The sequence below is a fragment of the Dromiciops gliroides genome, chromosome 2 (genome assembly GCF_019393635.1).
Source record: "Dromiciops gliroides isolate mDroGli1 chromosome 2, mDroGli1.pri, whole genome shotgun sequence".
Lineage (NCBI taxonomy): Eukaryota > Metazoa > Chordata > Mammalia > Microbiotheria > Microbiotheriidae > Dromiciops > Dromiciops gliroides.
In genome coordinates, this window is record NC_057862.1 from 355,168,592 (window position 1) to 355,193,579 (window position 24,988).

Genomic DNA, 24,988 nt, shown 5'->3' on the forward strand with positions numbered 1-24,988 from the left:
TGATTCTCTTTCCCTCCCTTTTTTCTCTCTCCCTTTCCCTCCCTCTTCTGTCTCTCCCTCTTCCCTCCCTCTCTCTTCTTTTTCTCTCTTTCCCACTCCATCCCTTTTCTATTTCTGATTCTCTGTCCCTCTCTCTTCTCTCCCCTTCCCTTCCTCTTCTGTCCCTTCCTCTTCTCTCTTTGTCTCTGATTCTGTCTCTCTTTTCCTCTCCTCTCTTTTCTTTCTCTCCCCCGCCCTCTTCTCTGTCTCTTATTCTGTCTCTCTCTTCCTTCCCTTCCTCTTTTCTCTGCCTCTGCCTCTTCCGCTTCTTTCTTTGTCTCAGACTCTCTCTCTTTTCCTCTTTCTTCTTTCTCTCCCCCACCCTCTTCTGTTACTGATTCTCTGTCTCTCTTCCTCTCTCTTCTCTTTCTCTCCCTCCTCTCTCCTTCCCTCCCTCTCTTCTCTCTGTCTCTCTCAGTCTCTCTCTGTCTTCCTCCCTCCTTCCCTCCCCCTCCCCCTCACACACATACACACACATGCATCCCAAAGCTGCCTTTCTCAATACATCACAGGCAGGGCTGGAGGTTCCTGCACAGGGCACCTGCAATCTCACCGTGCTCAGGCAGGGACCCCGACTATCAGTAGCTTTGTCCTGTTCTCCACTGCAGGGCCGCCTACCTGTCAAGTGGATGGCACCAGAAGCCCTGTTCGACCGAGTCTACACTCACCAGAGTGACGTGTAAGTTCTGGGAGGGTGGGAGGGTTGAGCCCTAATCCTGACTCCACCACTGACTTACTGTAGGACTCCAGGCACGTCACTCTGCTTCACTTGTGAGTGCCTTCACTGTGCCTCAGTTTCCTCCTCCATAAAATGGAAGGGTTGGGTTGGATGATGTTTAAGGTCCCTTCCAGCTTTGCTGTTCTATCACTCTGTACCATGTTTCAGTTAGCCAGTTGTTAGGTATTTAGCAAGTGTACATTATTTTTCCCTCTAACCTAGGATCTTTAGGCCTGGAGGTCCTAGTTTCAGACCAAGGATCCCCAGTTTCCAGCCCCACCATTCCTCTCCTCCTCTGGGGTCTCTGTCCAAGTCTTCCTAATTTGAAGTCAGTGATGGTTTCCCCTGGATCTTCAGGGGTGGGGTGGGGTGGAGCGGGCACGGTATAGACTCCTTCATGGCTCAGGCTAACTCCTGATCCTGCCCTCCGTCTCTCCCCCAGGTGGTCCTTTGGGATCCTGCTGTGGGAGATCTTTACCCTGGGTGGCTCCCCATACCCTGGCATCCCCGTAGAAGAGCTCTTCTCCCTGCTGAGAGAAGGACACCGTATGGACCGGCCTTCCCACTGCCCCCCAGAGCTGTGAGCCCCCCTCCCCATTCTCTAACTCTCCCTTTCCTTCCCCCATGGGCCCTTTTTTCTTTGGAGCCATAATCCCTCTCATTCCCCTGGTACTCTGAGCCCCCTTTCTTCTTCCTCTTTCCCTCTTAGCCCACAGTTTCTTCCTCCCCTCCAGGCCCTTGACCCCTTCCCTTCCCTCTTTCTGCCCCAGGTACATGCTGATGCGAGAGTGCTGGCACGCAATACCCTCCCAGAGACCCACCTTCAAGCAACTGGTTGAGGCCCTGAACAAGATCTTGACAGCCATCTCTGAGGAGGTGCGCACCTGGCGGGCACTCATCCCAGGCCTGGCCTCCTCCCTGTCCTCCCCTCCCCCAAACACACCCAATTACTATTTTCCCCATGCCTCAGTCAAGGGCTAGGGTGAGAGCATTAGCCCTAGTCCCTTAACCTCTCTGAACCTCAGATTCCTCCTCTGTAAAACAGAGAGAATCCCCTTCACACCTCAGAAGGCTATCCTAGGAAAGGTGGTTTGTGCTATGGAAATGGAAGTTATTGTTTTTATTATTTTATTTCTCCCTCTTCTAGCTGGGTCCCCACCCCAAGCCAGATAGAGGACCTAGGCACAGTAAGGAAGGAACCCAGCCTCTCTCTCTCTGGGATCCATCAGGATACTATGGTTGAAAGGAGGGAGAGAGAAAGAAGAGGCCCAGAACCTGCCTAGGGTTGGGTCTCTGAGGTCAGAGAGAGCAGGTGTGGGGTGGAGCCTCCAGGAGAACCAGAGTAGACCTCGTTTTCCTCATGGGCCAGCAGAGCTAAGACCACCTCTCCTCTCTCCTCCTTGCCACAGTACCTGGACCTCTCGATGCCCTTTGAGCAGTACTCCCCAGCGGGCGAGGACACCAGCAGCACTTGCTCTTCCAATGACTCTGTTTTCACCCATGAGCCCCTGGCTCCAGGGAGTCTGGGCCCAAGCCCCTTCACTTACCACAGTGTAAGGACATGAGGTGAACCAAACCAGCTGTGAACCGAGACGGCAGTGATATGAATGAATGAATACCCTGCTCTTGGGCTCTGTTTCTGATCTCAAGAACTTGACTCTGCCTTAGGACTTTCTCTCTGGTCCCTGCTCATCCCCTAAGAAGGGGAAGACTAGGCCTGACCTTGGATGGCTGCCTATTCAATACAGTTGTGCCTTGATTTTTTTTTTGTTTTTAAACCAGAGCCCAGTATCACTAAGGAACAGACACAGGTCCTTTCCACCTGAAGTTGTCCCTGGAAGGACCCAACCCTGCCTAAAGCCTTTCCTGCCCTCCCCTCCCCTCTTCTCCCTTCTCCCTCCCTTCCTTTCCCCTTCCCTTGACCCCAGGGAATGTTGATGTACATAATGTGTCTATGCATATATATATATGACCTTTGATAAATTATTTTTTGGAATACATCTTTGCATGCCTGGCTTTTGCCCTAGGGCAAGATTAGGGCTTGGGGGTGAGAAACTATAGCCTGAGGGATGGAATTGAGGCTTGGCAGAGTGGGATAGGCCCAGGGGAGGCAAGAGGGAGTAGGAAGGAAGCCTGGCAGCAACAGGTGACTCTTAAGACATTGGGGGGCAAAGATGAAAGGACTGACCAAGAATCCGGTTGCATTCCCTTCAGCCTCTGTGCTTCTCCAGGCATGGGGAGGGGAAGGGATTTGTCCAAGGTCATACAAGGTCGGCAAGTCATTGGCAGAGCTGGGACTAGGAGCCCAGCACTCTAGACTCCCTCCCAGCAGTCTTTCTCCTCATCAGAGGAGGGCAAGGTTGGATTAGGCCGGCCTGAGATCTAGCTCAGGAGTATCTTTTCCTGGTTCTAGACATGTTCCTGCTGAGGTCAGTGCCTGGATTAACTCTTGGAAACCTCTTTCTCTCCACCCCAGAAGTCTCTTAAACTGACTATGTTGGGCCAGCTCACTCATGGCTGTATGTCTTTCATCCATGGTCATCTTTCTGGGTTCTAGCATTAACTTACTGTGTGACCTCCCTTCACCAGCCCTGTTTCTTCTCTACAATGAATGGACTGGGCAAGATGTTCTCAGGTCTCTTCCAGCTCTGACATTCTATTTTCTACATTCCAAATTTCCCATACATCTTTTTGGTGGTTTGGGGTTTTGGGGGGTTTTTTGCAGGGCAATGAGGGTTAAGTGACTTGCCCAGGGTCACACAGCTAGTAGGTGTCAAGTGTTTGAGGCGGGGTTTGAACTCAGGTCCTCCTGAATCCAGAGCCCATGCTTTATCCACTGCGCCACCTAGCTGCCTCTCCCATACATCTTGAATGCCTAGGAGGTGAGTGAAGCAATTATTATTGTATCCATTTTACAGATAAGGAAAATTAAAATTTGGAGAGGTTTAGGGGACCTGCCAGTCCTCACACAGCTACAAATTACAAGAGTCAAGATTCCAAATTTCCCACACACTTCTAATATCTTGTTCTCTCTTCTGAGGTTCATTCCACTTCAGTTCTAAGGACTCTCCCAGCTCTGACTTTCCATTCTGTATATTTCAAGGCTCTGTTCAGCTCTAACATTCTATGTTCCAAGGTTCATTTCAGCTCTAGGTCCTGTGATTATCTGTGCCTATCTACATGTATGTCTGTGATGTGGGCTAGTCTTTGACACTGAACTGTGCTCCTGGGGACTAGGAGCTGGGGCAGGGTGTGAGATCCTGTTCCCGTGGGATCTGGTCAGGGACAGTTGGGATAGGACCCTCCCCCCACATCAACTCCACCCATGCCCACAATCCTCCCCCATCTGTTTGGTATTAACTCAGCCGCCCCATTAACCCAGCGTGACCAGGAAGCCTAGCCAGGTCTGAAACTGAGCCCACTGGCTCTGCTGCTCCCACGCTGGGAAAGTCAGCTTCGACTACAGGCTCCTGGGGATGGCCCGCCTGCCCCGCCCACCACCTGGCCAGCCTCCTGGGCACCAAGCAGCCTGGAGTGTGGGAGGAGGCGTAGGGCGGTGTGGGGGGCCTAGGCCACAGCTGTTCCTGTCCCTGAGTCCTGGGCTGGGGTTTCAGCTCAGGCTGGGCCAGGCAGCACGTCCTTATTCTCAAAGGATGGATCAGGTTTCCCTGGGCCCTGATCCCTTGGATCTCCTCTCTCTGCTTTGCCCCTGCCCCATGAAAGTCCCAATGGCAGCTGCTGCCCAGCCGTCCTGTAGTCGAGGGAGCCCGGGCCCAGTGTGCAGATGATGGCCCCCTCGTGGTAGCCTTCTTCCAGCACTCTCCCTCAGGCTTGGAAGACCCAGCAAAGACCATCTTCAGGGGTGTGAAAGGCCTGGATGGAGGAACCCCAGCCTCCAGACACACTCGGCGTGCTGAGAGCACTTTACAGAGCTCGGCCCACATTACCAGCCCTTCTCATTCCTGCACACTTCTAGATTCTCCCCACAATGAGCCCGTGAGCATCACACAGTCAGAGCCAAGTATGAAGTTCAAGTTCTGACTGAGAGCAGTCTGAATTTCCTCATCTTTAACAGGCTTGGGATGGACCTGCAGGTCCCTTGTGGTTCTAAATCCTCTGACTTCAAGGTCCACCAGAACTTCCTACACTATTCCAATCAGCCTTATTATCTCACTGGAACCTTCCCAACTGCCATAGGAGAGCAGAAGAACAGGATTACTACCTCCATTTTGTAGAAGAAGCAATTGGGCTTCAGGCACAAGTGATTTGTCCAAAATCATGTGACCCAGAACTAATAATTCATATTTGTAGAATTCTTTAAAGATTTACAAAGCCCTTTCCCCACAAAAGCCCTAGGAGGGTGGATAAAGCACTGGCCCTACATTCAGGAGTACCTGAATTCAAATCCGGCCTTAGACACTTGACACTTATTGGCTGTGTGACCCTTGGGCAAGTCATTTAACCCTCATTGCCCTAGGAGGTTAAGTGGTTCAATTATTATTGTTTCCCATTTTATAGATGAGGAAAATTAAGACTTGGAGAGGCTAGATAACCTTGCCAGTCCTCACATAGCTACTAATTATGAGGGCTAAGATTCAAACCCAGGTCTCATCTGTCCAATTCCAGCATTTAATGTTCTGGTCCCCAAGTCTCCCTCCTCCATTACAGCAAGACATAAACATGGACCTCATTAGTTATAAGATGGATATGGGTGAGATGATCTGAATATAAACAGGTTCAAGGATGGATTAGCCTTTTGGTTCACAATCTGCACCTTGGAAATTATTCTGAAGCTTGTGCCTGGCATTCTGATTTTTTCTGCCAATCCCTAAGTATAGGTACTATACCCTTTTCTTTCTCTTCTTTCTCTTCTCTCTTTTGCTTGACTAGTAAAGTCATCTACACTCATATCTTTGAGATGATTCCCAAATCTCTATGTCCAGTCCTGACCTCTCTTTTTTTTCTTTGTAATTTAATATTTTTCCCAATAACATGTAAAAACAATTTTAACATTCTTTCTTCAAATTTTGAGTCCAAATTCTCTGTCTCCTCTTCCACATTGAGAAGGCAAGCAATTTGACATAGGTTATACATGTGTAGTCATGCAAAACACATTTCTATATAAGTCATGCTGCTAAAGAAAACACACAAAGAAAAAGTACCTTTCATCTAAATTCAGGCTCTACCAGTTCTTTCTCTGAAGATGGACAGCACCTTTCATCATAAATCTTTCAGAACTGTCTTGGATCATTGTATTGCTGGAAATAACTAAGTCATTCACAGTAGATCATTGTACAGTATTGCTATTACTATGTTCAATGTTCTCCTGTTTCTGTTCATTTCACTTTGCATCAGTTCATGTAAGTCTTTCCGGATTTTTCTGAAATCTGCCTGGTTTCATTTTCTGACTTCTCTCTTGAGCCCCAGGGCCACAACTTCTGACTGTTGGACATTGACTATAGGGAGGGATAGATAGAGAGGGAAGAACACTGAATTTAGAGTTCGAGGAGCTGCGGTCAAGGTTCAGTTCTAGCCCTTAGCAGCTGTGTGACAATGGACAAGTCACTTCTCTCTGAGCCTCAGTTCCTTGGGGAATAATAATACTTCCCTCATGGAGTTTGTGGGGAAAGTGCCTCTGGAAACCCGGAGGTGATACAAAACTGCATTATTGTCTCTACCTGGATATCAACCAGCATCTCAAATTCAACAGGTCCCAGACAAATTATTCATCTTCTCCCCTGCCCCAAAACTGCTTCTCCTTCCACATTCTCAGTTTCTAATGATTACATGCATCACTGCTTTCCCAGATTCTCAGGCTAAAAATCCCAGTCTTATTGGACTCCTTTGCTCCTTACCCCACATCCAGTCTGTTCTGGCAATTCTTGCTCCAAGATGTCTCTTCACCTCCTCTCCATTCTCAGTGCCAACATCCTCATCACCAAGCTCTCATCAACCCTCCCCTGGATTACTGCAGCAGCCTTCTCAATTCTCTCTTTGGTTCCAGTTCCTCTCAACAATTATTCAACCCTGAAAATGCTAAGATTAGGACTCTAGGATTTTTAAAACTGGAAGGAAACTTGGGGCAGCTAGGTGGCACAGTGGATAGAGCACCGGTGTTGGATTCATGAGTACCTGAGTTCAAAGCTGGCCTCAGACACTTAACACTTACTAGTTGTGTGACCCTGGGCAAGTCACTTAACCCCAATTGCCCTGCAAAAAAACAAAACAAAACAAAACAAAAAAACTGGAAGGCAACTTAATCCAGCTCCTTAACTTTACAGATAAGGAAATTGCGACTCAGTGAGGTTAAGTGACTTGCCCAGGATCATCCAGGTAGCAATGTGCATGCAGGTCTGATTAAAATGTTATTTTTGTTGTTCAGTCATGTCCAACTCTTCATGACCCCATTTGGAGTTTTCTTGGCAAAGATACTAGACTGGTTTGCCATTTCCTAAATAAGTCAAGTGACTTGCCCAGGGTCACACAGCTAGTGTCTAAGGCCAAATTTGAACTGAGGTCTTCCTGATTCCAGGCCCAGTACTCTATCTGCTGAGCCACTTAGCTGCCTCCATGCCTGTGCTTAAAAAGATATAGCGCTACCTTATTGACTAACCAAAACTGGCCTTTTCTAGGCCCTCTACAGTTTGTCACTACCACCCGCCCCAGCCACAACTTTATCTCTGTCTCCTCCCCAAATAATCATTTCCCAGCTCCATGTTTTTGCTCATGCTGTTCTCTCTCTCCTCCATCCATCCGAAATATGCCACACTGAATGCTGCCTAGCCACTCCCCCATCCCCCACCCAGTCTTTAAGGCTTGGTCACACCTCTTCCAGGGAGCCTTCAGACACTCATAGAATCCCTGAGCCAGAAGGGTCCTTAGGAGTCCAACCTAAAGACCTGGACTGGAATCCCCTCTAGAAAATCTCCCAACAAATAGTCATCCAGAGTCTGCTCAAAGATCTCTAGTGACAGAGAACTCACTATCAGCCAAGACAGGACATTCATCTCACTCTCGGACACTCTAATTGATGGGAAGCTTCTCTTTAAATTGAACTCAAATCTGTCTCTGCCATTCTCCTACTGTCACTCGCCAATGGCTCCTTGTTCTCCCTTTCTGAGGGCATATGGATCTTCCCCATGAAAAGGGTGCATGTCACTCCACTTCCCCCAACCCCTAGGCTTGACGCTCATAGTTCCTTCAGCCAGTCTTTCTCTAACACGGTCTACAGCCCTGTCCCCATACTGGTTGTCTTTTTGTGCATGTGATACTCAGAAGCAAGCACAGTATTCCAGATGGCATCAGACCCAGACACCAGACAGTAATGGAATCATCACCTCCCTTTCTCTGGACACTCTACCACTCACCACTGCCTAAGACTAATGACCTTCTCTGAACACTCCAGCTGAAACCCATCTCCCTCCTCTGAAACCTCACTGTATTTAGCATCTTATCCAGCTCCCTCACTGCTTCTAGAGTGGGCACACAGACTGAATCCAAAGGAGTAGGATGACATGAGATGTATAAACTCATTGTGAGGGATGGGAAGATATGGGGTAAGATCAATAAACACAAATTTCATGGGATGAGATGAAATGGGATAACATAAGATCCATATACACAGCATAAATGGCACTGGAAAGGAAAGAATCAATAAAATATTGGATAGGGAGAAGACGGAATAAGTAAATAAATGAAAAGGGTTAGAGTATAGGATGGGTTCGATAAACACATTAATGGGATGGAATGAAAAGCAATGGGATAGGACCAACAAATACACATTTCATGAAATGAAATGGAGTGAGATGGGATGGGATCAATAAACAGATTAGCTGGGAAGGAGCAGGATGGGTCCAACTCTCTTACAGCCTACTCTGTATTGGATAAAGTATTTGATGCAAGGTGTCCAAGTTGGGCAGCCTGGGCTTCTCCCCTGCCTCCATCTCATTAGAATCCTAGCTCACAGATTTATAATGCTTCAAGGTTTGCAAATCACTTTCTACCCAACACCCAGCAAGGGAAGAAGCATGAACATTGTTATCTCCCTTTTTACAATAGCCAAAACTGAATTTCGGGGAGGTGAAGTCCAAGGTGAATGCCTAAGACTATTTAGCTAACAAGTGTCAGAACTAGGACCCAAACACAGGTCTCTTGAATTCCAGTCTACGTAAGGGTATGCTGGTAAATGTTTAACAACTGGCTCTGGAAAATATACACACACTTATGTAAAAATATACATATGTGTGTGTATACACACACAAACACATTTAAGTTTAGTCTGCATTATTAAGATTTTCTCCATCACTTTCTTAGGTCTAGACAGTCAACCTAACAAACCAAGCACTGATAGGTAGTGTTTGCCAATTTCAGCAGTGTAAATGCTCATAATGAAATTTTAACAATCAGCTCTCTAGTCAAGCTGGCTCTAACACAGCTGAGTCCAGGGTACTTCCTACTGCACTACTACACAGCCTACCTGAAACCCTCTGCAGTATCTTCAGCACAGCATGGCACAAGCTCCATCAAGTGGTCAGGGAGCAAAATTGCTTCCCTGTAGTTTGAGAGACAATGTATGACTTTATGGAGATCATTTGCCAGCTATGAGCCTCAGTTTCCTCCTGTAAAATGAAAGGGTTGGACTGCAGGGCTTCTGAAGTCCCTTGCAGATATAAAGATTCTATTATCCTATTTGGATAGGGAAAGAGCCTCATCTTGGGCCCTGAGTTGCCACCTAAGCTGAAGGTCCCAAAAGCCAGGTTGATGAACAAGCTGAACCTGGTCCTTTATCCTGGTCCATCTGGTGGGAACCTTGGAGTAAGTAAAGCAGGTCTGCATAAGACTGGGAAAGTCCCTTCTTTTTCTTAAGCCTCAATTGCTTCTTTTGTAAAATGGGGTTAATTCTTACATTAGAAATTAGAACAACTTGACAGGGAGCCAGGAGATGGCTGAGTGCACCTTGCGACCCTACTCCAAGGTTCACTGCCCCCTCCTTTCAAGGGCTTGCAGGTCTAGCAGCTGGAAGAGAAGAGGTTCTTTCCCTCGGGGGCTGGGGCCAGCTGCTGGCATCTGGCTCCAGGCCAGTGGAATGAGCTCAGCCTGGGAATGAAGGATTGAACCAGCTGCAAGATAGACAGGCCAAGGAGAAAGGGTCACTGAGCCATGAAGGGTCCCAGGCAGAGGCAGACAAGCCAGGGAGCAGATGCCCTGTGTCTGTCCTTCCTTTGACTCTTCATCCCCTTCCCAACCCCTGCATTTTTGAAGACAGTGTGGTACAGTGGTTAGAGAGCACTGCCTCCAGGGTCAAAGGACGTGTGTTCAAGTCCTGCCTCGTCTCTTTACTACCTGTGTTACCTTGGACAAGTCATCCTCTCTGGACCTCATTCCTTGTCTGTAAAATTCAGGGAGGGGGCAGCTAGGTGGCACAGTCGATAGAGCATTGGCCCTGGATTCAGGAGGACCTGAGTTCAAATCCAGCCTCAGACACTTGACACTTACTAGCTGTGTGACCCTGGGCAAGTCACTTAACCCCAATTGCCTCACAAAAAAAATTTTTTTAATGCGGGGAGAACCAGGGACTGAATGGTTTCTGAGGTTCTTCAAGCTCTAAATTTATGATTTCATGTAGGTGTTCCCCCGAGGTCCAGCCTGAGCCCTTGTATTTTCTCTACATACACTCCCATCCCTCTCACTCACTCACTTCTGCTCTGAGCTCCCTTCTGCACTCTAAATCCATATCTTCACCTGTCTGCTGGAGGCCATCGCCATCTGAATGTTCCCCTGATGCCTCAAACTCAGCATGCTTAAAATCAAGCTGAACATGTGTACCATGGATAGGGTCAATGTCACTCCTCCACTCAAACATCATCATTCTTCCTTGTTGCTTACGACTTTTTGTGACTCCATCTGGGGCTTTCTTGGCAAACATACTGGACTCTGGCTCATTTTACAGATGAGGAAACTGAGGCAAAGTGACTTACCCAGAGTCTCACAGGTAGTAATTGTCTGAGGCTGGATTTGAACTCTGGTCTTCCTGACTCCAGGGCCAGCACTACTCTATCCACTGCACCACATAGCTGCCCTTCATTGTTCTTAGTTCCCTACTAAATCAAGCTCAGATTCCTTGATCTGGCATTCAAGGCCCTCCACAGCTTGATTATATTTCCTGCCCTGTCTCATGTTACTCCCTTCCTCTCATTCTATGCTTCAGCCAAACTCCTTGATTCTCTAAACCCACCCAGCATTTTTCTGTCTCTGAATCTTTATTTATACCATTCTGTAGGTCTAGAATTCCCTCTTTCTACTGAACCACACACCTACTGGACTAAAAGTTTATCTAAAACTGGTATCTCTCTCTATATATATATTTTTGTGAGGCAATTGGGGTTAAGTGACTTGCCCAGGGTCACACAGCTAGTAAGTGTCAAGTGTCTAAAGCTGGATTTGAACTCAGGTCCTCCTGACTCCAGGGCCAATGCTCTATCCACTGTGCCACCTAGCTGCCTCTAACACTGGTATCTCTCCCAGCATGGGGAGAAGGATTGGGCAAACAATAAGTATTTAATATAAGGTTTTTTACAATGGTTCCTCCAAATGACATGTGGGGCTTAGATGGAGAACATCAGTTTCACACACAGCTATAACAGGGAGAGAGAGGTTAAGGGTGGCTGCTGGTCCTGGATGGAAAGAGGATACGTCCCTCACCTCCAAAACTGCCCACTCTCTGCAGCCCGCCTCCTCCCCTCAGAGACCAGTAGATACTGGTCCTTACTGGCTGGTCTTGTCAGACTTAAGTTCGAGGCCTTACATCCAGCCGCAGCTCTGCCATCGGTTGGCTAGATGACCCAGCGATTCGCTTCACATCTACATCATGTTGTCCAGTTTACAAAGTCCAGTCCTTTAACTCACATTATGACATTCAGTTCTCCCTATAACCTTGGGAGGTAAGTAGGATAAGTATTCTAAGTTCCATTTTACAGATGAGGAAACTGATCTTCAGTGAGCCAACCCAGTAACTTGCCCAGAGATTCAACATGGTCCATAGATTTAGAACCAGAAAGGGACTTTAAAGGGCATCTAGTCCAATGCCTTTCTTTTACAGAAGAAATTCAAGTCAAGTTGAAATAACTTGCCCAAGGTCACATACGGAGTACACAGAAGAAGAAGTGGGGCAGCTAGGTGGCGCAGTGGATAAAGCACGGGCCCTGGAGTCAGGAGTACCTGAGTTCAAATCTGGCCTCAGACACTTGACACTTACTAGCTGTGTGACCCTGGGCAAGTCACAACCCAATTGCCTCACTAAAAATTAAAAAACAAAAACAAAAACAGAAAAACAGAAGAGGAAGCATTCAAGGCTAGGTTCTCTAATTCTGCATTCGGTGCTTTTTTTCCTTTTGGCTATGCCGTATTATTCCATCTCTCTAAGCCTGTTTCTTCATCTCTACACTAAGTATAATAACATTTACTATACCTTGCCTCATAAGGTTGTTGTGAGGGAGTATATTGTACAAGTCTTGAAGCACTTCTGAAATATCATTATCATTGAACATGAACTTATATAACTTTGTGGAATTGAGTTCAAATGATTTCCCCAAGGTCCCAGAATTAATAAGTGGCAAAACTGGCACTTGAACCATGTAAGGGAGGTTAATAGCAGGCGTTATTATCTCCATTCTGTTGATGAGAAAATTGAGGCCCAGAGACAGAAAGTAACTGGCCAAAGAGTGTAAATGACAACTAGGACTTGAAACCAGATTTTCTGAATCTGAACTCTTTGCCCAATACAGTTTCCAGGGAAATGGGAGAAGGACCAATGTTTGGAGGACCTACAGCCAGAATAGTCCACAGTGATTCCAGTATCCTGCCTTCACAGACCCTTTGTGCTATCCTGACAGCCGGGTTGGGGTCCATGCTGCAGCCTGGCTTCTCCTACTACTACTACTGAGAATTTGGGCTTGGAGCTGGGCCTTCCTTGTTCTGATTCCCATCAGAAGAGCCCCAGCCCCAGCCCGTCACCAACTTCCCCCCCAGGTCAAGGTCTTGGCTGGGGAAGAGAGGAAGAATGATGGCGTGTATGGGAGCCCTGGCACAGGGTGTGCTTGTTCCACATTCCCAATATTCTATGTCAGGCCAGAACGGATTGTCCTAATCCACCAAGCTCTTCACTGGGCCTGGCTCCATCCACTCTCTTCTTTCACACCCCCTCTCCTTCCTGTCCCCCTCCTTCCTCTCCCTTCTCTCCCCTCCTCGCTTGGCCTCAGGAGAATATTCTCAAATAGGGAGGAGGAAAGGGGGGATGGGAATGCTAGGTCCTGGTCCCTCTACTCCCCTCCCAACAATCCTCCAGGAGCCCAGAGTCAGGTTCAGGAGTATGTTAAAAACTACAACAAAACAACTCCTATCTCTATTTCCCTAAGCTACGGGTCCTACTTCTGGTAGTACCGATTAGTTAAGTTATTGGTGTCTCATTACTACCACTACGTGTAACAGGTTAGTCAAGCCCTCCATCTTAGGCTGAGTGTCCTTTGGATTCTTGGATCCCAAAGTCTTTACCATTTACTACTTTCTAAACTTTCATGATCCCTAAACTGCTCCCTATAAGAAGTATTCCAAGCCTCCTGACCTTTCTGGCTCCAAAGTCTGCTTGGGTGCCCTGCCCTAACCCTCCCTCCCCAATCCCTGATACCCTCTCTCCCTTCTAACCAACATGTTACCATCTCTAGGATGCCTTGGTCTTTTTTTTTTTTTTTTTTTTTTTTAGTGAGGCAATTGGGGTTAAGTGACTTGCCCAGGGTCACACAGCTAGTAAGTGTTAAGTGTCTGAGGTCGGATTTGAACTCAGGTACTCCTGACTCCAGGGCCGGTGCTCTATCCACTGCGCCACCTAGCCGCCCCCAGGATGCCTTGGTCTTAACACCCACTTTCATCATTCCCTTCTGCCCCAATCTCTTCACATTCATCACAAAAGTACATTTCTAGGATTTATTGACAAGATAAAAGAAGACTCCACAAATGAAGAAATAACACCACAGGGAAAAAATGCAGGAAAAATCAGGCCCAGACTAAAAGGAATTTAATTTCTAAGCTATTATATCTAGTTACAATTCTGTGGACCTAGATTGACTTACCCTGCCAATCCTTTTAGCTAGAGACATTTCTCACTCAGATATATTTCACCTCTCCATAACCTAGCTGACCTGGAATCGGCCCAGTGAGGCACTCTGCCTCAAGCTGATTGTCCCATTCTACAATTACAGGATCAATCAGAATGCCCTGGCAAACAATGGTGTTTCACTCAAAATCCAATTTAACCATCAGATTCACTTACTTAGAAGAGATGGGTTCAAATAAGAATACTTCTACTACCCATTTCACAGAGTTTTTGTGAAGAAAGTACTTTGCCAAAAAAAAAAATGTTTTTAAAGACAAGGTTAGGGGCAGCTAGGTGGCAAAGTGGATAGAGCACCAGCCCTGGAGTCAGGAGGACCTGAGTTCAAATTCGGCTCAGACACTTGACACTTACTAGCTGTGTGACCCTGGGCAAGTCACTTAACCCCAATTGCCTCACAAAAAAAAAAAAAAAAAGGAATAAGATTCCAAGCTCAGGGTTAGGGAGAGAAGATTAGGGCAGAGTTAAGATGAGGATTTTAGGGGACAAAAGTTTAGGAAGGATGATCAGGATGCTTAGAGAATGGGAAATCATATTAGATGAGGATGGATTAAAGAACAGGGGTGTAAGGCAATCTGGAATAGTGGAAAGAATGCTGGATTTGGTGAACAGGTTGTTGTTCAGTCATGTCTGATTCTTTGTGATCCTGTGGACCAAATCATGCCAGTGCTGTCCGTGGGGTTTTCTTGGCAAAGATACTGGAGGGGTTTGCCATTTCCTTCTCCAGTGGATTAAGACAAACAGAAGTCAAGTGACTTGCCCAGGTTCACATAGGTAGTAAGTGCCTGAGGCTAAATTTGAACTCAGGTCTTCCTGACTTCTGGCTCAACACCACCTAGCTGCTTAGTGAGCAAGTAAGTACCTGGATTTAAATCCCAGCTCTTCCACTTACCAGCTATATGACATTGGGGGGCAGGAAGGTGGCACAGTAGATGAAGCACTAGCCCTGGAGTCAGGAGGGCCTGAGTTCAAATCTCACCTCATACACTTACAAGCTGTGTGACCCTGGACAAGTCACTTAACCCTGTTTGCCTCAGTTTCCTCATCTGTAAGATGATTTGGAAAAGAAAATGGCAAACCACCACACTATCTCTGCCAAGAAAGCCCCAAGTGGGGTCACAAAGAGTCAGACATGACTGAATAACTCAACAACAGCATCGACAATCATTAAGGGGAAGAAGTGTGGTAATATTGGGAAAAGCACTGGGATTGGAGACAGAACATCTGCTGCTTACTGTGTGACCTATAATAATATGTTGCCTGTTTCCCAGAGTAGCTGTGAGGAGGTAATAGCTGGCATTTACATATAAGATTTAAGGTTTGCAAAGCATTTTATAAATATTATCTCAATCTATCCTCACAACAACCCTGGGAGGTAAGTGTCACATAAATTTATTCCCCATTTTATAGGTAAGGAAACTGAGGTGAACAAAAGCCAAGTCAGTTGCCCAGGGTCACTCAGCTAGTAGGTGTCAACTCAGGTCCAAGGCTCTATTCATTGTACCACCTGGCTGCCTCAATCAAAGGAAATCACTCTGTAAACCTTAAAGCACTATGCAAATGAGAGCAAATATTCTAATTTATTATATTTAATGTACTAAAGAGAAAATGTAGGGAGGACATAATAGCAATCTTGTAATAACTGGAAAGGGCAGCTACTTGGCACAGTACATAGAGCTCCAGGCCTGGAATCAGAAAGATTCATCTTCCTGACTTCAAATCTGGCCTTAGACCCTGGGCAAGTCACTTAACTCTTTGCCTCAGTTTCATCATCTCTAAAATAAGCTGGAGAAGGAAATGGCAAACCCAAACCACTCCAGTATCTCTGCCAAGAAAACACCAAGAGGGGTGACAAAGAGTCAGGCACAACTTATATGACTGAACAATAATAGCAACAACAAAAATCACCCGGAAAACATGTAGGAGAGTTTTTCCTAGGGGCTGATATTCAGCAATGACATAGCTTCCTTGAGGTCCAATAGAATATAAGCTCCTTGAGAGTAGGGACTGTTGGGGCAGCGCAGTGGATAAAGCACTGGCCCTGGATTCAGGAGGACCTGAGTTCAAATCTGGCCTCAGACACTTGACACTTGCTAGCTGTGTGACCCTGGGCAAGTCACTTAACCCTCATTGCCTAGAAAAAAAAAGAGAGAGAGTAAGGACTGTTAAATGTTTTGGTCTTTATATTCCCCAGTGCCTAGCACAGCTTCAAGCAGACAGAAAGGAATGGAAACATATTCATTAAGCACTTATTATGTGTCAAGCACATGCTAAGGGCTGGGAATGCCAATACAAAAAGAGAGACAGTCCTTGTTCCCATAGAACTAACTCCCAAGTGGATTGAAGGAAAGAGTAGGAGCTGGTCCTTAGATCAGTGGTAGGACAAATTGGAAGGTCCAGAGGTCTTTAGGTTGCACTTTGGAGAAGGGGGACAACCTGGTGGGATCTTGGTGTGCAGGATTTGGAGAAGAGCCACTGAGGTGTGGAAGCATTTTTTTTTTTGCAGGTCAATGAGGGTTAAGTGATTTGCCCAAGGTCACGTAGCTAGTAAGTGTCATTTGAACTCAGGTCCTCCTGAATCCAGGGCTGGTGCTTTATCCACTGCACCACATAGCGGCCCCAAGAAGGAATTCTTTTTAGTCCTTAAGGGGAATGGTCCAGAGAAGAGCTGAATGGTAACTATTCAGGAATGTTACTGTTTTTAACCTATTAACTTTTCCATATAGATTGCTATGAATGTTATTTCCCCCATAACAAAATCATCTTGGGGCAGAGGACATCACACAAGACTCCAACATAGCTCTCTATAAATGTATTAGAACTTGGTTCAAAATTATATGATTGCATTCCAATTATTTGATACCAAATTGGGGGGGGGGGTTAAATTTAAAGTTTTCCCTTAAGAAATAGGAGAATAAGAAAGTACTCCCAGAAACAGTAAAAATTGCTATGGTGGACTAGTTGAAAGTGAAAATTTAATTATAGTTTTCATACCCATCCTCCTACAAGATAATAAACAGGTCAGAGACATCAATAATATCTCCTATAATTCGTTCACCCAGATCAGAGAAGGCTATTTCTGCCTCTCCTACCAGAAGTAGGTACCTCTCAGAAACCAGATCAGAGACAGACAGGAAAAACATAATAACAATTTATTTTGTCCCAAGAAGAAAGAACCATGATTATGTGGAGACCCTTCCCAAAAGGACTCAGGGACTCCCTCTTTCTGAGGTTATATAAGGGGTTTTTTGTCTATGGGTTACAGATTGTTATCAGTTTCAATAGTATGATACAGAAGCAAAGGCAGTTTAACAATTTCAGTTATAGCAAGTATGGAGGAAATACTGAAGCATCAGGATAAGATTACAGGATTCCAAAAAAGGGTTTGGCAAGGATGAGGACACCCAGATTTCCCCATAAGATAAGAACTTACTTATCCTGAGGAAAGAATTCACCAGGTAGGGACTTTTATCAGCTAGCTATCTGGGTTTGGTTTGGAGTTCAGTTGAAGGGCAATTTGCTCCTACTAACCTAGGGTTTCATAAAAAATACTTTTGGATAATAAGGTACTTCCATCAAATCCAGGCGATCCATATATTCATATTAACCAAAGATGCTCAACCACTTGGAACATCTCTATCTCTTTTGATTTCTGTCTTTGTCTCTTCCTCTCAGCTAAACATGAGTAATATTAAATTCAATAAAATTGTTTCTGAAGAACTTTAACCTAAATTGCAGGGTACATTATTAGTATTGTTTATTTTTCCTTTGACAGAGGAATGATTCCTGTAGTTCTGATGCTAGGACCCCACAGTAGTGTCTGGGCTACCATGTTTGTAATGTGTCAACAGAAGATTGCTAGATAGAGAGGTAAGACAGTAGTTACCCTAGGGAGGAGACATAACCCTCCCTCCCCGGCATAGTGGCCTCCTGTGACAAAGCCTCATGCTAGTTACTGCTCATGCTGCCCTAGGTCTCTTCTCTAAGCTAAGTATCATTATTTTCTTCAACTGATACACTTATATATCATGATTTCCAGTTTTCTCACAATCCCACTAGTCTTTATTGCATACACTTCAATAGATCTGTGTGATGTCATCGATATAGATTTAGCTTTCCACAGAGTTTATCTCAATCTATTCATGACTACCTAGGATCTACCTAGCAGGCAAAAAAGCCTTCCTCTGGCTCTTTCTTTCTTTTTTTTCCCTCTGGCTCTTTCAACATTCCGATGGCTTATTGTGGCTCTCAGATGTCCCTGAAAACTCAAAGTCCATGGAAGCTCTGGCAGGTCCTATTGAACTGGAAAGGTTTCAACTGTGACCACAGAATCAAGGAATCATACGGTTTTTTTTTGTTTGTTTGGGGGTTTTTGCGGAGCATTGAGGGTTAAGTGACTTGCCCAGGGTCTGAGGCTGGATCAAGGAATCATATATTAAGAGCTAAATGGGACCCCAGAGACCACCTAGTCCAACCTCCCTCAATATACATATAAAGAAACAGGAGGTTTAGTGACTTGTCCAAAATCACACAGGCATAAAGATCAGAGGCAGGATTTAAACTCAGATCCACAGTCAGTACTCTCCACATTACCAGTGATTGACTGGAGCAACTGTCAAAAGAGCAGGCTAGCTAAGGATGAGGAGGCTCTTTGCCATTACATTGGCCAGTGAATAATGAATTATTTGACCATGATAACCCATCCAGTTTTCCAAGATTCTTTCTAAAATAGTGTATCCAGGGGGCAGCTAGGTGGTGAGGTGGATAAAGCATCAGACCTAGATTCAGGAGGACCTGAGTTCAAATCCAGCCTCAGATGCTTGACATGTACTAGCTGTGTGACCCTGGGCAAGTCACTTAACCCTCATTGCCCCCCACAAAAATAAATAAATAAATACAAATACAAATACAAGTAGAAAAATAAAATAGTGTATCCAGAGCTATACAGAATCTTCCAGGAGTGGTCTGTACATATATACATATATATGCTTATATGAGAGCATATATGTATACATTTATATACTATATACATGCAAGTCTTTTTCATATTGTCTTTGTTGAATTTTTTTTAAACCAAGAATAGGACTTTATATTTATCCTTAATCAAATTTCATCTTTGCCTCTTGTTCCTATGGAGATATTTTTGGATCTCAGTTTTGAAATCCAGCAAATGAGCAATGTCTTCCATGAATTTCTGCTGTCCAATCCCTGATCATCAGTCAATAAACATTATTAAATCAGCCACTATGTATCAGGTACTTTTCTAAGTGCTGGGGCTGCGATGGCAAAAATAAAACAGTCCCTTCTCTCAAGGAGTTTAAATTTTTTTTTTTTTTTTTTTTTTTTTGCTGGGCAATGGGGGTTAAGTGACTTGCCCAGGGTCACATGGCTAGTAAATCAAGTGTCTAAGGCCGGATTTGAACTCAGGTACTCCTGAATCCAAGGCTGGTGCTTTATCCACTGAGCCACCTAGCCGCCCCAAGGAGTTTAAATTCTAAAGGAGGAGGCTCTAAGAGCAGGGAGAGAGAGAGAATGAGAAAGAGAAAAAACAGAGAGAGAGAGACAGGAAGAGAGAGGGAGGAAGACAGAGGGAAAGAAAGAGAAAGGGGAAAATAGAGAATGAGAAAGAGAAAAAACATAGAGACAGGAAGAGAGAGGCTAAGTCAGTTAAACTCAGTGAGCCTGTTTCCTTTTCTGTAAAATTTTGGAAATAGTACTTTAATACTAGGTACACCGAGTATTCCATAAGGCTGTTGTGAGGAAAGGGTTTTGTCAACTTAAAGCCCTCAAGAAATAGGAGCTATTAGTAGCAGGGTTAATACATAGATAGCTCCAAAGACCTTATTTGACCGGTTCATAGAGGTAAGAATAAAAAGAATAGCTAGCACTGTGCATTTTGTCTCATTTGATCATCATAACAATCCTACTATTATTATCTCCAGTTTATAGATGAGGAAAGACTGAGACTTGTCCAGGGTCACATAGCTAATAAGCACCTGAGGTGTGTTTGTTTGTTTGTTTGTTTGGTTTTTGGTTTGTGTGTGTGTAAGATTGGGGGGGGGGGCAGGGCAATGAGAGTTAAGTGACTTGCCCAGGATCACACAACTAGTAAGTGTCAAGCATCTGAGGTCGTATTTGAACTCAGGTCCTCCTGAATCCAGGGCCTGTGCTTTATCCACTGTGCCACCTAGCTGCCCCAACATGAGGTGTTTTGGAATTCAGCTTTTCCTAACTCCCAAGATGAGTGTTACCCACTGTGCCACCTAGCCACCAAATAAAAAACATTCAACCACCAGCCATGGTTTGATGGTAAGACCAATTTCCATCCTATTTGGCATGTGTATTCTGAATAAGTGCTCCTGAATTCTCAGCAGCTTCTAGTCAAGACATCATCACTCCCTTGATGCCATTGGTCCTCTTCAAGAACAAAGGACCACCACCAATAACAAACAACATCTATAGGGTAAAGAAAAGGTCTTAGTCTTGCTGCTTTTGAAGGCTTCTACCACAGGGTGACCATAGGGGACATTGAGAATAAAATGACAATCTGTTATATCCAGGCAGATACTACGGGTCCTGTAGCCTAGCATCCAAGGTCACTTGGCCCTCAGCCTGGCCAGGTCGTCATTGAGGCTGGACTATCCAAGTCTTTGAGAGCCCCCAAGCATAGATAGCAGAAAGAGCAAATTTCTTGTTGGCTGTGGCGATTAGCTGGAGGAATTAGCAGCAGGTGCACTGACAATTAAAGAGTTCAGGTTCATCAGGTATCATCCATTCTCTCCTCTCCATTCATGTAGTCACCTTCTTCCTAGTTCAGGCCCTTAGCAACCTCCCTCACCTGGATCATGACAATAGCCTTCTACTAGATCTCCCTGCCTGGAGCCTCCTCCTTTCCTACCTACCCTCCCCACAGTGGTCACAGACATGCCTAAAGCTCAGATCAAACCATGCCATCTCAAGAAACTTCATTGGCTCCCTATTGCCTCTAGGATAACATCAACTCCTATGTCATCTAAAACCCTTGATAGTCTTACTCCAACCAATCCTTTCAGTTTGATTTTATATTTCTCCCTTTCTCTCCCAACTCATGAATGCTACATTCCAGCCAAAATGGTCTACTTGGTGCTCATATGTTTTTTTTTTATTTGGGGGGGGTGGTGGGCAATGAGAGTTAAGTGACTTGCCCAAGGTCACACAGCTAATAAGTGTCAAGTGTCTGAGATCAGATTTGAACTCCTGACTCCAGGGCCAGTGCTCTATCCACTGTACCACCTAGCTGCCCCCTTTGGTGCTCATATATGACTTGCCTTTATATACCACATACTGAAGAGGCTCTCTGTCACTGCACCCCCACCCCCACCCCACCACACACACCTTGAAATTCCTAACTCAAGGACTCAGCTTAAGTGCTACCTCCTGATATTCCAGCTCTTGCTCTGCCCCACACATTTCTTTGTATACACTTGGTATCTACTTATCCATGAACCTGTTGTTTTCCCCCAGTAGAATGTAAGCTCTTTAAGGGGAAGAGATGTTTTGTTACTGTCTTTGTATCTCCAACAACTAACACATAATAACTAAAAAATGTCGAATTAGAATGAATTGGGAATGCGCTATGTTTGCGTTTCTTCCAGGACCAGTAGAGAACTATCTATGTACAAAATGCTGGCTGATGTCACTAAATTGACAAATAGCAGCATTTTATAGGAGCTTCTAGGGAGGGGAGACTGGAGCTGGGGTTGGTTGCCCTTGTAGCAGTAGGACTATACCATGCTCAGGAGTAGTTTGAAGGGCTCTATTCAAGGTGATGAGGTCAAATTTGGTAAAGGGAGGGTGGGGAAGAGGTTCACAGAGAGAGAGAGAGAGAGAGAGAGAGAGAGAGAGAGAGAGAGAGAAGGTAAGGAGAGCAATGTGGCTTCCCCAGGCAAAAAAGGGAGATGGGCAGGAGGCATAACACCATGGATCCTTATTCTCAGTATTTGAATATTAGGATCCCACTAAAACATCATTTACCAACATTGTCTCCTTCACCCTTATCCCATCACTGTGAAATAAGAATACATGTTAAGTCTTCTCATTTGTCTGATATATTAAATAAATAAATGCCTTAAAACTAAGAACTTTGGGATCTTTGGCAACCTCTGTCCCATTTTCTGCAAATTTGTTGCCATCATTATAGAAACAAAAAGAAAATATAAAGAATTAAAGATAAAAAAAGGAAAGCAGGGGGGCGGCTAGGTGGTGCCGTGGATAAAGCACCAGCCCTGGATTCAGGAGTACCTGAGTTCAAATACGGCCTCAGACACTTGACACTTACTAGCTGTGTGACCCTGGGCAAGTCACTTAACCCCCACTGACCTGCAAAAAAAAAAAATTTATTTATTGGGGCAGTTAATTGGCACAGTGGATAGAGCACCGCCCTGGAGTCAGGAGTTCCTGAGTTCAAATCCGGCCTCAGACACTTAACACTTACTAGCTGTGTGACCCTGGGCAAGTCACTTAACCCCAATTGCCTCACTAAAAAAAAAAAAAGGAAAGCAACATGAGCCTTGAAAACTATGATTTAGGGCAAGTTAACAGTGTCTCAGTATAACGTAATTGAACAGCAGGCGAAAAAGGAGTTAGAAAGGGCAAATGTCCCCTTTTTGCTTTCAGAGAGTCTGCTGGAGAGACTGATGAGCTCTGAATTTTCTATCCAGAAACAAACAAAAAAAGATCCCTGCAATCCATCACCCAAGGTATTTTCTAATTTTTTCGTTTTAACTGCAGTGAAGAATGAAACATGTGGGGAATAAATACGCATTGTGACCTTTAAAAAAAAAAAAAAACAAGCTGAGCTCCCTGCTGAAAAGAGAAGGAAAATGAGCATGTTGGAAGATAGAATTGAGATCCTAAAAGTTCTCCACAGGCTAGAAGGATGGGTTAAATCTAATAGGATGAAACTTAATAGGAATAAAAGTAAAGACTCCACTTGGGCTCAAACATTCATCAGGTTTTTAAAAAATTGTAACATTCATTTTAAAATTCTGTTTCAAATTCTCTCTCTCCTTCCAGCCCCTCCCCTACCCATTGAGAAGGCAAGCAATATGATACCCATTATACATGTGAAGTCAAGCAAAACATATTTCCATTTTAACCATGTTGCAAAAAAAAAAAGGCAAGAAAAATAAAGAAAGTTTAAAATGCTTCAGTGTGCCCTCAGAGTTCATCTCTTCTCTCTTTGGAGGTGGATAGCATTTTTCATCATGAATTCTTTGGAAATGTAGATTATTGTATCGATCAGGGTAGCTGTCTTTCACAGATGAGTATCATTAAGATATTGCTAGGTAGCACGGTGGATAGAGCATTCAGCTTAGAATCAGGATGACTAAAATTCATGAGTTCAAATCTAGCCTCAGATACTTACTAGCTGTGTGACTCTGGGTAAGTGACTTAATCCTGTTTGCCTCAGTTCAGTATCTGTGAAATGAGCTAGGGGAGAAAATGGCACACCACTCCAGAATCTTTGCCAAGAAAACCTCAAATGGTGTCAGGAAAAGTCAGATAGGACTGAACAACAATAATTGCTTTACAATTGTTCTTCTTTATTTTATTTATTTTTTTGTGTGGGGAGAGCCATGAGGGTTAAGTGACTTGCCCAGGGTCACACAGCTAGTAAGTGTCAAGTGTCTGAGACTGGATTTGAACTCAGGTCCTCCTGACTCCAGGGCCAGTGCTTTATCCACTGCACCACCTAGCTGCCCACAATTGTTCTTCTAGTTCTGCTCACTTCACTTTGCAAGTTCTCAAACATTTATCTGCAAAAATAGAAGAGAAAGAAGTGACTAGATAGCAATTCATGTATAAAAAAAGGGGGTTGGGGTGAACAAAGCCAAGATCGTGGAGAAAAGGCAGAGACTCACCTGAACTCTCCCCGAAACCTCTCCAAACAATTTAAAATAATATCTCAAAACAAATTCTGGAGTGGCAGAACCCACAAAAGGGATGGGGTAGAACAATTTTCCTGCCTAAGACAATTTAAAAGGTTGACAGGAAAGGTCTATTGCACTAGGGTAAGAGTGGAAATCAGTGCAGCACAGCCCATGCCCCAGCAAACCAGCAGGAGGTCTTGGTGGGGCGGTGACTGAATCAGTGGCAGCAATGGTGGTTTCTAGAGCTTTCAGCCCACAGACAGCAAGGGGGTCAGATAACCAGTCAGAAATAGAGTATAGTTCCCTTGCTGGCACTGAGGGCCAGACTCGGTTGCATTGCCTATACTTGGATCTAGGTTGCTAAGCTGGTAGTTGCTACCCAGTTCCAGGGTGAGGAGGCACAGTAGCACAACAGAGCTTGGGGCCACAGTGAAACTGGGACCCTGGTCACATTTCTATGGTGGAAAAAAGTGCTTATGATCACTCACAGACCAATGCACTGTAACTTGTATGTATGTAACTCTCTCTAGGGAGAGTAGTAAACATACCTCTCCCTAGATCACACCACCCTGGAAGAACCAAAACCTTATAGGTTCCCAGAATTATCTCTGAAAATAGCTGCACAAAAAACATGAAGTTTGAGACACTGCCCTCTCCACTCCAGAAGCAGAGCCCCACTTTAGCACAGAGTCAAAAGTCAGGAAATAAGCTGGGAAATGAGCAAACATCAGAAAAAGATACCAAGTATAGAGAGTTACTATGGTGATAGGGAAAATCAAAGCACAAACTCAGAAGAAGACACCTAAGTAAAAACTACTACATCAAAAGCTTCAAATTAAAATGTGGATTGTTCTCAGGCCATGGAAGAACTCAAAAAGGATTTTTAAAATTAAGTAAGAGAGGTAGAGGAAAAATTGGGAAGAGAAATGAGAATGATTCAAGAAAATCATGAAAAAAGAATCAACAGCTTGGTAAGGAGGCACAAAAAATATTGAAGAAAATAGCACCTTTAAAAAAAGAATAGGGAGGCGGCTATGTGGTGCAGTGGATAGAGCGCCGGCCCTGGATTCAGAGAACCTGAGTTCAAATCCGGCCTCAGACACTTAACAATTACTTGCTGTTTGACCCTGGGCAAGTCACTTAACCCCAGTTGCC

At 44.8% G+C, this 24,988-nt stretch overlaps 1 protein-coding gene across 2 annotated transcripts in view; it reads left to right on the forward strand.

The window, feature by feature from the left end:
- FGFR4 (fibroblast growth factor receptor 4) overlaps positions 1-2,757 on the forward strand; it is a 37,063-nt gene extending 34,306 nt beyond the window's left edge. For both annotated transcript variants that reach the window (XM_043983545.1, XM_043983544.1), the window contains exons 15-18: positions 648-718; positions 1,200-1,337; positions 1,528-1,633; positions 2,167-2,757. In XM_043983545.1, the coding sequence (XP_043839480.1) occupies positions 648-718; positions 1,200-1,337; positions 1,528-1,633; positions 2,167-2,322 (471 nt within the window). In that variant the 3' untranslated portion in view covers positions 2,323-2,757. The remainder of the gene's footprint in view (positions 1-647; positions 719-1,199; positions 1,338-1,527; positions 1,634-2,166) is intronic.
- The last annotated feature ends 22,231 nt before the right edge of the window (positions 2,758-24,988 follow it).